This window comes from Seriola lalandi, unplaced genomic scaffold (genome assembly GCF_002814215.2).
Source record: "Seriola lalandi dorsalis isolate HSWRI2012SDOR001 ecotype SW California unplaced genomic scaffold, Sedor1 jcf7180002054672, whole genome shotgun sequence".
Taxonomy (NCBI): Eukaryota; Metazoa; Chordata; class Actinopteri; order Carangiformes; family Carangidae; genus Seriola; species Seriola lalandi.
The window spans coordinates 1,814,549-1,827,481 of record NW_019525225.1 but is presented as its reverse complement, the minus strand read 5'-3'; the positions used below and the strand labels follow the sequence as shown (position 1 = coordinate 1,827,481).

Sequence of the window (12,933 nt, the reverse complement as noted above, 5' to 3'; positions counted from 1 at the left end):
TTGTAATGAATGACAAGAATGTAAAACTTATAGATTTGTCCAGATTCCAGTCAAATGACATTTTTAATAAGACTTATTTCAAATCAGTGTTTCCATTACGGGTTGATGTTTTTGGCTTCAAGTTAAATTTCTCAGTAACTATTGGATGACTTATTGAGCAGACATTTCGTCTTGCACACAAACATGATGAGCTGGGAACAATTACTGGCTTGCTGGGGAAAGGTGAACGACCTCAGTGCCATTCAACTGTGCAACAGGTGAAGCTGTAAGAGTCTCGACACTCAGAAAAACTCCTTTGACCCTTTATAGTTCATAGCTTCCTTGTAAAGGATTATCCAAGATTTTCAAATTATTAATCTCAAATAATATCTATTACTGACAAAAGGTCAAAAACCTTAATTTTGTTTAAAATATGGGATGAATAATGTAAATGTAGCACTCAGTCGGCCACTCAAAACCTCAATTCTCAGAATAATTGCATTTTCTTTTGCTTCTCTGGCAATGGAAATTGTTATTTTTTTCCATTTAAAATAAACAGGTTTCATTTTGCTTTCAGTTAAACCTAAATTTAACACTCTTATGTCCAACCACCCATGCAACTTTAGCCTGTGATGTTGACAACACTTGTAAATAATTCTACATAAGTAGTAATATCCTGAGAAGTTGCTGAGATAACTGGGGGACACACAACAACAAAAACTATGAAGTACAGTCTGTGCACTCAAGGTGCTGAAACTTTTATCTCTATCTTTTTCATAACCATTTACATTTACTGGAAGGAAACTACACACCCTGTCAAAGTTCAGCCTTTTAAGTAAAACCCTGATCTTGGTGTCATTTTAATTACTGTGACTTGACTCTGTGAATGAATGAGAGACAGTTACTTATATGGAGGAATTCTCATAAACTTTTAACCTCTGAACCATCATCTCACCTTCATTCCTTAAAAGTCAGCTAAAGGGTAAAGTACACTCACTGTCGAATCTGCTACTAGAATCCAACACTGGACACTGCAATGAGAAGGGGAAAGCAGATGATCTGATTAGACTTTGTTAATTTACGTTTACAACCTGCTGATCAGCTTTTACTGAAGGAGAGGTCAATTTGAATTTTCTTTGCTATTTCTTTTTAAACTATAGTCCATTAGTGAACTTCTCAAGAGGGTTAACCGCATGCCATGGAGGAAGCCCTCAACAGCACCATTGACCCAGCTTGTTTACAAGAGCCTCCGCTGGCCATCGACGTGATAAAGCGTAAGTGACCCAAATTACTACATCCTGCTCGCTGATAATATTCCCTTATCAGCCAGTCTGTGCTAATGACAGTTCCCTCAGCACTCAGTGTCCTGTGTGCATCTCTATGTCTGAAAGTCTTGAATCTTCCATAAATTTCCTCTACAACAAATACAACAGTGTTCCACAAAGTAAAAATAAATAATCTCATAGTACTTCATTCTACACAGACATGGGTATACAGCAGTTTTATGTCTGCTAGAATTAAATGAATTTGTGTTAGAGTAACAAAAGACTTTCACCACAATGTCCTGAAATTGACATTTTTTCAACCTGATTTCTCTTTGTTTTAAATTAGAGTTAGATCTATTTGGACTTTGCCTGTACTCCATGCTCACCTTCATGTCCTGCATCTCCCTGCTGCTGTACCTGGAGCAGTGCGTCTATATTTATAAAAAACTGCCCTACCCCAAGAAGTCGACCATCATCTGGATAAATGGTGCAGCACCAGTAAGCATTCAGTGCCTGTTTTGATGTTAGAATACGCAGCTAATTCTAAAACCAGTCGAAATAATAATCATTATCAATCACTGTTTGTGGAATAGGTGTAAAGAAGTGGGGCACATGGTCCTTTGAAACACAACATGAAACAGAGAAAATGTAACCTAAAAAACAAACCATGTTTTATTAGCATTAAACTTACATTTTTTTTTATGCACCAATGATGATGATATTTCTCCATGTCAGGTCATTGCCACCATGGCTTGTTTTGGGATGTGGATTCCAAGGGCGGTCATGTTCACAGACATGACGTCTAACTGGTACGTTTCCTTTCAACTACACCTGAATTAATAAACAGGGCAAAGTATTTTCTCATACAGTAGAAGGTTTCTTTTTACTGACACTTCTAAAAAGCTGAAATATGATATCGGTGCTTCTGTCCATATTCTAGGGAAAACGATAACGAGATGAATTGTATCACCATGACAATTTAGTAAAGATGAAACGCAGATTATTAGAAGTCTTGGCCAAAGGATTACATGCAAACAAAATAATTTGCATTAACAAATGTAAATACTCCTCCATCCCCCAGACCCTCACGATACTATGTGCTCACTCCTAGTATAGAGTTTAGAATAAGTTTAACCACACGATGAATCATTACACACACACACACAGATCAAAGATCATGCCACACCTCCAGCCACCATGTGCTCATCTTTATTAAAAATACAGGGAATCTATATACAGAGGTAAATTTTATGTGTTTTCTGATTCATGTGATTTATGAACAGTACGTTCATGTTCAGCAGCTGGGTCAAAATCCATTAACATGAAGCTGTCTTTAGTTTGTCCTCATGTGTCAAGAGAAGGTGTGCCAGGTAATAAATAAATGAATTGTTAAATTTGACATTTGGTCTCCTTTCCAAGTAAGCACAAATACAACATCACAGACTGTGAAAACGAAGTTCAGTACTCCGTGAGAGTGATGACTGAGATTTATTGCACATCTGTTCTCTACAAACAGGCCTGAACCTCTTTCTCTCTGCAGTTACTTTGCAGTGGTGGTGTATAAAGTCCTGGTTCTGATGATCGAGGAGTTCGGGGGCAGCGATGTTTTTCTGAAGCGGTTTTCTGGTGAAACCTTTAAGATCAGCACTGGACCCTGCTGCTGCTGCTGCCTCTGTTTACCCCGCGTGCCCATGTCACGGTATCTATGTTAATACAAACACAGTCTGCGCATTCCTGTTCTGGCTCTAATAGCTCGAGCCTGTGTTCTTTACTGCTCATAAAGTGACATTTTAAAGTCATTTAATCCCACTTGTATTTATATCCTTTATAAACCCTTTCTATGTCTTTCTCTACGAACTAGACATTGTCTTATGATCTAAAGTCGATCTTTGTTTGGTTGGGATCATTCAGGCGAATGTTTTTCTTACTGAAGATGGGCGCTCTTCAGTATGCAATCCTCAAGACTGTGCTCACTGTCCTCGCCATAATATTGTGGACGAATGGCAACTTTGATCTCTCTGATGTAAGTATTTGAAACGCTTTGCCACATGTCTGCTTGTACTAGAAAAAAAAAAATCAAATGAGCATGACATAAAATGTAAATATTTCTCTGCTTCTTTTTCAGCTCGAGATCACTGGTACAGCTATTTGGATTAATCCATTCATTGGTGTTCTCACAATCATCTCCCTCTGGCCTCTTGCCATCGTCTTCATGAACACTAACAGCCATTTACGCAGCCTCAATATTGTACCCAAGTATGCCATGTACCAAGTGAGTCACTATATTGTATGCTACAGTCCTCGGTCACAATCACAATCTATCCCCGGCGTGGGGAAAGCCTCCTCGTATACTTGTACTACAGAGTAAAAAAAACAAAAAAACATACAAAATAGCAACATGAGCTGCTTTATGTTGCTTGAACACAAATGTAGTCACACTGGTGAAAAGAAATCAAACTAAGAGGATTACAAGCCTCTCCCACTCTTTGTTTGTCAAATTGTTTGATTGCTTTATGACTCACAACGATAAGAGTGTTGCTGTTTTTATTGCACAAATAAGATTACCCTCCTTTTCACTCTGTGTTCACTTTTGTTACAGTTTCTTACAATGAGTGAGTGAAATGCTTCCCAGCATGGTTATCCTATTCAGCGAAGAAAAAGAGAACAGACAGACAGACAGACAGACAGACAGACAGACAGACAGAGAGCGACAGGGTTTATGGGGAAGGTAGTCTAAATTTAGAGAACCATTAGCCGTGCAAATTCCCACTGGAGCGACACAGTGTTAACCAGTCCGCTTGCCTGCATGTGGTTGCATTTGCTTGGTGTCACAGATTTTCAGAGATGCTACACGGTGTACCTTTAACTGCACTGTATATACACCGTGTGTAACTGATCAGCAACTGGTTTTCTCCTCAGCTAATACTTGTGTTAAGTCAGCTGCAGACATCAATCATTAACATCCTGGCCTTGGATGGAACCATCACCTGCGCTCCCCCCTTCTCTTCTCAAGCTCGTGGATCCAGTAAGAAAAATCTCCAAATGTCTTTCTGCATCCTTTTGCCGACGTGTGAAGTGAAAAAAAAAAAAGGGAAAAAAAAGATTTTTTATTTCTCTCTCTGTCTCTCTGCCCTGCAGTGCTGAGTCAGCAGATGATGATCATGGAGATGTTCATCATCACTCTGATCACTCGGTTTTTGTACCGTCGTACATATGACACACTTCCCTCTGAGGCACATGACAACGACCACAACGCCAGAGCTCTCGTTGAGCATGATGTCTAAAAAAAAGGAGGCAGATAAAAGAGTGGAAGCCAACACGGATCTTTAAATGACGCTTCAAATTATCTAAGTTAGGAGGCCATCGTCAGTCTGAAAAACCTTTTTTATTTAATATAATGTTTTACCTCATTCTGTCACTCAAGTGTAAGAGGAAATAACATCTTTTTTTCTAATCAAAGGACTACCTGGGTGCCTTTCAACATCTCTTTGTACTTCTCGCACAGCACTCACTGACATTTGTTTGTAGTTTGTAGGTGACAAAACATAAAAGGACTGATTCCCCCAAATGACCATGTCCTGCACAGTCCTGCCCCCCCCAAAAAAATGTCCCTCTGAAGAGTGTGCACAGAGCAAGTAAGACACTGATTCTGGAAAGAAATGGCTGTTTTGAGAACTACAAGTAAAATTTTGTTCACTTCCATTGCACTGCAGTGGAGGCAGAAAATGTTAGAGACATAGATATTTCAAAACTAGTGAAAAAGTAACAGACACTATCTGATATATAACAGAAAGAGGAGAGATGTTCTTCTTCCTCTTTGTGATTTGGGTGAAGCGGTGATAGTTTGCGACATATTCCGTTTCTTGCTGCGAGTTAGATGAGAGGACTGATACCATATGACAGTCGTGTCAATCTTCTGATCTAAGTCTCTGCAAGACGGCGGATATGTCTCTTTCACAAAATGATAAATTATTCCTTTAAGCTTTTACTAGTTTCAAAAACTGAAATTGGGGTGACAGAGCTTTTGTCAGTTGATAACTAGGATCTGGCAGAGAGGACCAGAACCTTCTTACGAAATACAGAATGTACAGAGAAGTGCAACAGCATGCTGTATGTACTGTATGTATATGTATATGTATATGTGCATGTCATACTGGGACAAATATAGAGCGGATGAAAGGCCGAAAATGAGCAAACTGGTTCTTTGGACTGGGATTGTGCAGGTTTATGAATATATGTAATTAACATTTTTACATTTGCCTAGAATACAGTAAATTAAAAGCACCTATTTAGTTGTGTTGATGCATGTGTGCGTGTCTGTGTGTTTGTGACAGAAAGAGACAGAGAGACTGTGGTCAGTACAACAATTGTGAGTTTGGCCATGGTGCGGAGATGTTGAAGTGATCTTCAATAACAGATGAAGTATTTTTCTTGGTAGTGGGCAGTGACTGGTGACACAGTATTCAGCTGGTTAATTGTGTATGTATTCAGTACAGTGCCTATAGGAGGCTGAGAATCTAAGCATCAAAACATGAATACATTTATTAAGGTTCTATTCTCTCTATTGTCTATTGAGCAGCATGTACAGGGAAGTCTGTGTAACCCTCTAATCATTCTGTTTATTCATATTTCAGTTTTAGTGGGGATCTCATGTCAATCCATCTCTGTTGCAAACATCTCTGCACACTGGTGGCGAACAAATGTGCCAAAGCTTTAGAAGGCAACTTAATCCGTATGTTATATTTCGTTTCTCTTCAATTGCGTACCAGTGTCTATCCTTAAATCTCTTACTGTGTCTTAAGACAGTCTAGGAAAAACAGCCAGATTTGTTCAAAGATTGCTGACCCACTTACTCAGACTTATTTGGGCCAGGGAATACATGTGGATGAGACAGCAGCTTTATTTTCAGACTCAGACAGATGTACATTTCAAAGCCGTCTGCAGCCAAACTGTGCCACGTGTTGTTTCTCAAACAACCACAAGAGGCCGCGCTTGTTCCACCTCAAAACCTCATCCGTTAACCTGATAATAAAGAACGACCCGTCGTAGCTCCTTGACTCACATGACTAATTTGTAAAAAACACACACTCTCTAGGTCAATTTCAGGGGGGAACAGACAGATATTACAGGAAGTATTACACTGACAACTGTGGGTCAGGGAAAAAGTAAAATAACTCATTGTTTGTTATTAGTTGTAAAACATTTTGAAACATTCACACAAAAGTAGATTTTTTTTTTAGGATGGACATATTTCAAAATAAGTAATTATAGTCATTTAATAATATGTGTTCAAATCAAGCAGAAAATTCATTTAACTGATAGCACTTGATGACTGTTAACATCTACTAACAAAATGCACATGACTACTTAAGATTTAATGACATTCAGACAAGTTTCTGAAGTAATCTGTATATTGGTATGTATTCCTACAGCCTGGCAAATAACCCCTGAAAAGCCCCTGAAAATGTGAAATTAATGAAGTGAATGAAAATAAATAAAGGCGATAGAGCACTGTGTTAATTAGAGGATTGCATTTGACATTAAACTCAGCATCACATCTCACAGTAACTGAGTGCCTTAACTATAAAAATGCTCAAATTAATATTTACACATAAAAATACTTACCGTACCAGTCAATAAGAGGGATCATATCAATATTACCATACCCGTCTTAAAATGAAATCTATTCATTCATTTATAATTATGTAATCATTCTCAATGGCTTCATTGTCTTTAGGGCTGTTGTTGACTCTGTTAAGATGTTCAAAAGGTCACGCCCTCCCACAAGACTTTGATAGAAACACCACTTACGCTTCACAGGAAGCCTTAACATTGTTATTTTTTTACATGTTGTCTAACAGGTATTAAAATTATGCTTTTTTAACGTAATATACAGCCTCGTGGGGATGTGGGTCAACATGCTAATTATGCTCAAAACTTGAATGTAATAAACTGTGACACTCTAGCAATAATGATTTATGAAATTGTTGTTTTATGTTGTTTAACAGACTGGGGTAAGTTACTACAGGCTCTGACAAAGTAGATGTGAATAAGATGTATGGATGGGATGTTTATATAAAGCCAGATCATTCAGAATTCAAAATTTGCCCCTGTTAATGGAGTATTTGTCTTTGCTGTTTATGTAAACAGAGTCATCAGACAGAGAGGAAGAGAGAGAGGAAGAGAAAGCTGCGTTCAGGGTGGGTTGATGACAGCCCCTGGCTCTGCATTGCTGACGAAAGCTGCTTAGCTCCTCAGTTGCTATGGCAACCGGGGAGAGCAGCCAGACAAAAAAAACGAGGCAAAGGGGAGGGGCTTTCAAGGGAGAAATAGAGGAGAAAGGGCTGGATGGGAAAGATAGACTGAGGGAGGGATACGGACAACCGATAAAGAAACACACTGAGAGCAACAGAGGTAAAGCAAGGCTACAGACGGCGATAAAGAGAAGGTCTGGATATAAATGATCACTCCACTGGCTGGGGAATAAAAACTGCAGCAAGTGACTGGAGGATACAGAGAAAGGGGGAAACAGAGAAGATGGATGTACAAACGGAGAACATGGACCCCCCGCCTTGTGAATCCCAGCCGAGTGGAAAAATCAGAAAAGGATTCAAGCTGTTTGGTAAACGCAAGCCAGGTAACATCTTTTCTATTCGAAGCAAAGGGGATGGAAACAACAAGTCACCTGTTAAGAGCAAAACCCTAGATGGATTATCGGAGAGCGCTGCACCAGATTTGGAGCAGGAGTCAGAGAAGGAAAAGGCACAGGAGGTGAGTCAAGGAGATAGGGAGCAGGCAGAGGAGGAGCCGCTTGGTGAAGATGGCGTTCTGGCTGCTGCCCCTGCTCGCACCTCCATTTCTTCAGCTAGTTCAGCCAAGTCCCTCAGCTTCCTGTCATTGCTGAGGGGCGGCCGGAGAGGAGTGGGGGACCGCAGAGTCCACACCGTGTCCCAGCCAGTGGGTCGGCAACGTCGCGGGCTGAAGGGTCTCTTTGGCAATGTTAAGTTCCGCTCAAAGGATAAAGAGGACAAGGAGGAAGCACCTCCGAGCCCACTTCTCATGTCGTCCCGCGCCAACAGTGTGGAGATCATCAAGGAGGACCTCACCCTCACCCCCAAATCCCAGCCTAGATCTCCGGACAGCTCGGAGAATGAGAGCTCTACGCCCGTCAAGAGCTTCACCACACAGGACAGTGCAGCCACGTCCCCGTCAAAGACCATAACTCCCCAGGTGACAGCAGGCAATGTGAGTAGAACTTATGAACATTTGCCACTTTTGCCCACCCCTGAACCACCCTTGATACCCGGTGATAACAGCCTGAGCTCCTTGCTGGCAGACATCTCCTCTCTCCTGACATTTGACTCAATCTCAGGGGGTGGAGACATCATGGCTGATGTGGAGGCAGAGTGGGGAAAAGCCAGCAGTGCCATCAGTGCTGGGGTGAGTGAAGTCTCGCCATCACCCACATCTCTCTTCCCCAAACCCACCATCTCCTCTCCGCTGACTACTACTTTTGTCAGCACTACAGCTACAGCAAAACCCCCCACAACAGCCTCGACCCGATCCTTTACTTCTCTGACAAAGACAGCTTCAACCTCTTCTCCCATTGCCAAGCCGAGCACCATCATCACGACACTGACCAAATCTTCCACTTTGACAACTCACTCAGTGAAATTGAGCTCGGACTCTACTGCAGCCTCTGCCAGCACTAAAATTAAATCAGCTCCTACGCCCACACAACTTTCAACTACCCCTGTAACGTTAGCAAGCCTTTCAGTTCCAATAATGTCTTCCTCTTCGACAATTAAATCCACAACAAGCTCCACCTCTGCTACCACCACAGCTCCCCCGAACACGCCAGCCACTGTAGTAAAGGCTCCCTCGATTACTCAGACTCTTACCTCGACAGCTAGCAAATTGGCATCAGAGATTGCAGCACCTCCTCCAGTTATCGCTTCAGTAAGTAGACCTAGTCCTGTCGTCACTCCACCTCCTGTGTCAGCTAAACCTCCACCGCTAACGCGTGGTCCTCCCACCCCTGTTGCTTTTACCCAACCTCCACCTACTAAATTGGATTCAGCTACCAGTTTGAACCTGCAAACTTCCACTACCTACAAACCTTCCCTAAGTTCAGCTGCTGGAGAATCCAAAACCCCAGTGACAGTACCATCGGCCTGTGCTGTTACAAACAAACCCTCCTTTTCTGCACCAGTTATCCCTTCCAAGATAACAGCGGTTCCCAAAACTACAACTCCCTCAACTACAACCTCTGGGTCAGTATCTGTGGCCCTCTCTAAGCCTACAGTCACCCCTAGCCCAGTGGACTTAAATAAGACCCCTTCCTCCCTTGTTACTGGTCCAGATCTTTGTCCATCTTCTACCCCCAGTGCGACAATTAAAACTCAACCGAGCCCTGCATCTGTCCCAACTCCATCATCAGTTCCTTTAGATGAGATTCCTCCCACAACTAAACCCAGTCCTCCTCCAGTCTCTTTAAGATTAGATAATAAGCCCCCTGCTCCCACACCAACTCAAGCCCCTACCTCTCATGCTGTTGTTTCTACAGCATCCCCACTACCTCCTGCTCTGGGTCAGATCCCAGTGTCTCAATCTAAAGCTCCCCCTGCCCCTACTCAAATACCAGTTTCTGTGTCTAAAGATCCCCCTGCTCCTGCTCAGATTCAGGTTTCTGTATCTAAAGTTCCTCCGGCGGCCACTCAGATCCCAGTTTCTGTATCTAAAGTTCCTCCAGAGCCAGCTCAGATCCCAGTTTCTGTATCTAAGGGCCCTCCAGCGCCAGCTCAGAACCCAGTTTCTGTATCTAAAGTTCCTCCGGTGCCTGCTGAGATCCCAGTTTCTGTATCTAAAGTTCCTCCGGCGCCAGCTCAGATCCCAGTTTCTGTGTCTAAAGTTCCTCCGGAGCCAGCTCAGATCCCAGTTTCTGTATCTAAAGTTCCTCAGGCGCCAGCTCAGATCCCAGTTTCTGTGTCTAAAGTTCCTCCGGAGCCAGCTCAGATCCCAGTGTCTGTATCTAAAGTTCCTCCGGCGCCTGCTGAGATCTCAGTTTCTGTATCTAAAGTTCCTCCAGCGCCAGCTCAGATCCCATTTTCTGTATCTAAAGTTCCTCCGGAGCCTGCTGAGATCCCAGTTTCTGTATCTAAAGTTCCTCCAGCGCCTGCTGAGATCTCAGTTTCTGTATCTAAAGTTCCTCCAGCGCCAGCTCAGATCCCAGTTTCTGTATCTAAAGTTCCTCCGGAGCCTGTGGAGATCCCAGTTTCTGTATCTAAAGTTCCTCCGGAGCCAGCTCAGATCTCAGTTTCTGTGTCTAAAGTCCCTCCTGCTCAGATCCCAGTTTCTGTATCTAAAGTTCCTCCGGAGCCTGTGGAGATCCCAGTTTCTGTATCTAAAGTTCCTCCGGAGCCAGCTCAGATCCCAGTTTCTGTGTCTAAAGTCCCTCCTGCTCAGATCCCAGTTTCTGTACCTAAAGCTCCTCCTGCACCCACCCCTGCTCCTTGCCCTGTTACTTCTCTTCCTCCTGCCCTTGCACTGAGTGAAGCCCCAGCCTCTGCTAAGATGAGAGGGAGTGGACAGGCATCAGTGGATTGGCAACTGGCTAGTCGAAGTAGCGCAGTTGCCCACGGGGCCCAGACTGGGCCGTCCAAAACAGAAGAACTGAACAGTGAGTCACAAACAAGTCTCCAGGGCCCCTCCAGAGAAAGGAGGACACCACCAGTTAAGGCATCAGGGCTTAGCAAAATACCCGTAGTTGGAGGGGGCAGAGTAGGCAAGCTACCTGTTCGGGACAGCCAACATGTTGATGATGAAGCGAGCAGAAACCCACCTACCCCTGTGTTAGAAGAAGAGAGGCCCCATTTCAACTCACATGATGCAGGGAGCAAAGATAAAGTCAGTAATGTCGAGTTCAATGTGCCCACCTTAAAACACACCCAGGAGGAGAGTCATCAGCCCCCTCAGCTGAAAGTCCTCACCAGTTTACCGCGTGACTCAAAGATCCCTGTGAAGCACGGCGCACAGTCTCACACTGCCTCCCAAATCCCTCAAGCTAAAGAACCCCACCGCACCAAGATACCTGTGTCTAAGGTTCCTGTCCGCAGGGTTGGTAACAAACCTGCAGTTGCCGGAGGCAGCACCCAGATAAGAAAATGAGAGGTCTGGATCAAGGATACAGATTATGGCTTTGACTGCAACCATTGTCCACTATAACTACATGACCACCCTTTTTTCATTTATATTTCTATACTGTAATTCTTGGCTTGTCTCTCTGTCATCTCTTGGCTTCACTACACCATAAGCAGCAGTAACAGAGTCAAGGAGGCTGACAGCACTCAAGCACAAAACATCTCCACAGGGAGCTGAAGCAACAAGCCTGGCTCTTTGGTGCTGAGCCAACTGGACACGCACTCAGGAAAGGTTCGGGGTCACACCTGAACACACAGCAGCATCGGTAACTAAGGATAAGCAAAATAAAAAGGTCTTCTGGAACACAGTCACACACACAACATGGGCGAGTGCCTTTCTAAGGGTGCTTTTGCAACAGACTTTCAGAATTTATTCAATCTTTTCTACAGTACTTTTAACTTTTGTTACTCCCACTTTTTGTAGGAACCGTCAAATCTTTTTTGTCTTTTCTTTCCAGAAAGTCTCTTTGATAACAACCAGGCCCTTTACCTTTTATTTGTGTCAGGAGAACAAGAGCAGGAGCTCTATAAATAAATGCAAGAACCAAATTTACATTCCACACCTATCTCTGGATGTATGTAGCAGAAAACGTGCCATTAATTTTTGCACAAGATGTTGAACTGTACAGCGCCTGTGTCTGCCTGCTCATATGTAACTTGATCAGATCTCACTGTGAACTAATGGAGAGACTGTGGTTTGAAGGAGGAGGGGTGGAAACAACTCCTTCCATTGAAATGGACAGGCAACAGCAGCCATTATGAATGGCACTGTGGACCTTTGAACAAGACAGGGAGGATGCTGAGATGAGATCTCCAGCTCGTACACTGGCACATCCTTATCCTTATCCCACTTATACTGTAAGATGAGAACGATATTTCTGTGTATAGTCTCATCTATGTTGTTCTGTTTCCTATTTAATCAATAAAACAATATGAATACTTAGCAAGATGAGATATGTTTAAGTTGTGAATTATATATCCTGTTTTCATTACTGTGGCAGTTTGCAGACATAAGAAATGTGAGAACATATAAAAGGATTCATCTCTTACGTTAATTTTATGTGAAAGGAAATTACATAACCCTGTCATCTACAGAAAAGTTGAGGATCAAAGAGAAGAGAAATGACAAACATTTTATATTTTCACTGACAACATCTTATTACAGCCTGGGCTCAGAGAGCCCTCATAGGAATATCATTCCAGCATCATCTACACTCCAAGCTCAGTGACCTGAATAGTGAGCACATGAATGTCAGCACAGTCCGGCCAATCAGCTGCAAGGGAAAACGCTTAACATGCATACCTTATTATCAGGAAAAGGGTTTGGGAATGTGTGTCATTGCTATTCTTAGTGTGAAACGCACCCAATAGATCTGCTGAATAATTCCCCTCAGACTGAGTGGATCATTTGATTTGGACATTTAATATCAACTCAATATCACTGCAGAAGAGAACAAAATGCAGATTATAATTGGAACAAAAGGCTGGAG

General features: G+C 42.7%; 2 protein-coding genes across 2 annotated transcripts; both read left to right on the top strand.

Annotated features, from left to right (window-relative positions):
• The first annotated feature begins 954 nt into the window (after nt 1-954).
• Nucleotides 955-4,534, top strand: LOC111666205 (organic solute transporter subunit alpha-like). The gene is made up of 8 exons (XM_023421475.2): nt 955-1,253; nt 1,591-1,742; nt 1,980-2,053; nt 2,785-2,943; nt 3,156-3,267; nt 3,370-3,516; nt 4,164-4,269; nt 4,383-4,534. Exons 1-8 carry the CDS (start codon nt 1,178-1,180, stop codon nt 4,526-4,528), a joined length of 972 nt encoding a protein of 323 aa, XP_023277243.1. The 5' UTR covers nt 955-1,177; the 3' UTR covers nt 4,529-4,534.
• Nucleotides 4,535-7,607: 3,073 nt separating this feature from the next.
• On the top strand, nt 7,608-12,395 carry LOC111666204 (uncharacterized). The gene has a single exon (XM_023421469.2). The coding sequence runs from the start codon at nt 7,782-7,784 to the stop codon at nt 11,409-11,411; it is 3,630 nt and encodes a 1,209-aa protein (XP_023277237.1). The 5' UTR covers nt 7,608-7,781; the 3' UTR covers nt 11,412-12,395.
• The last annotated feature ends 538 nt before the right edge of the window (nt 12,396-12,933 follow it).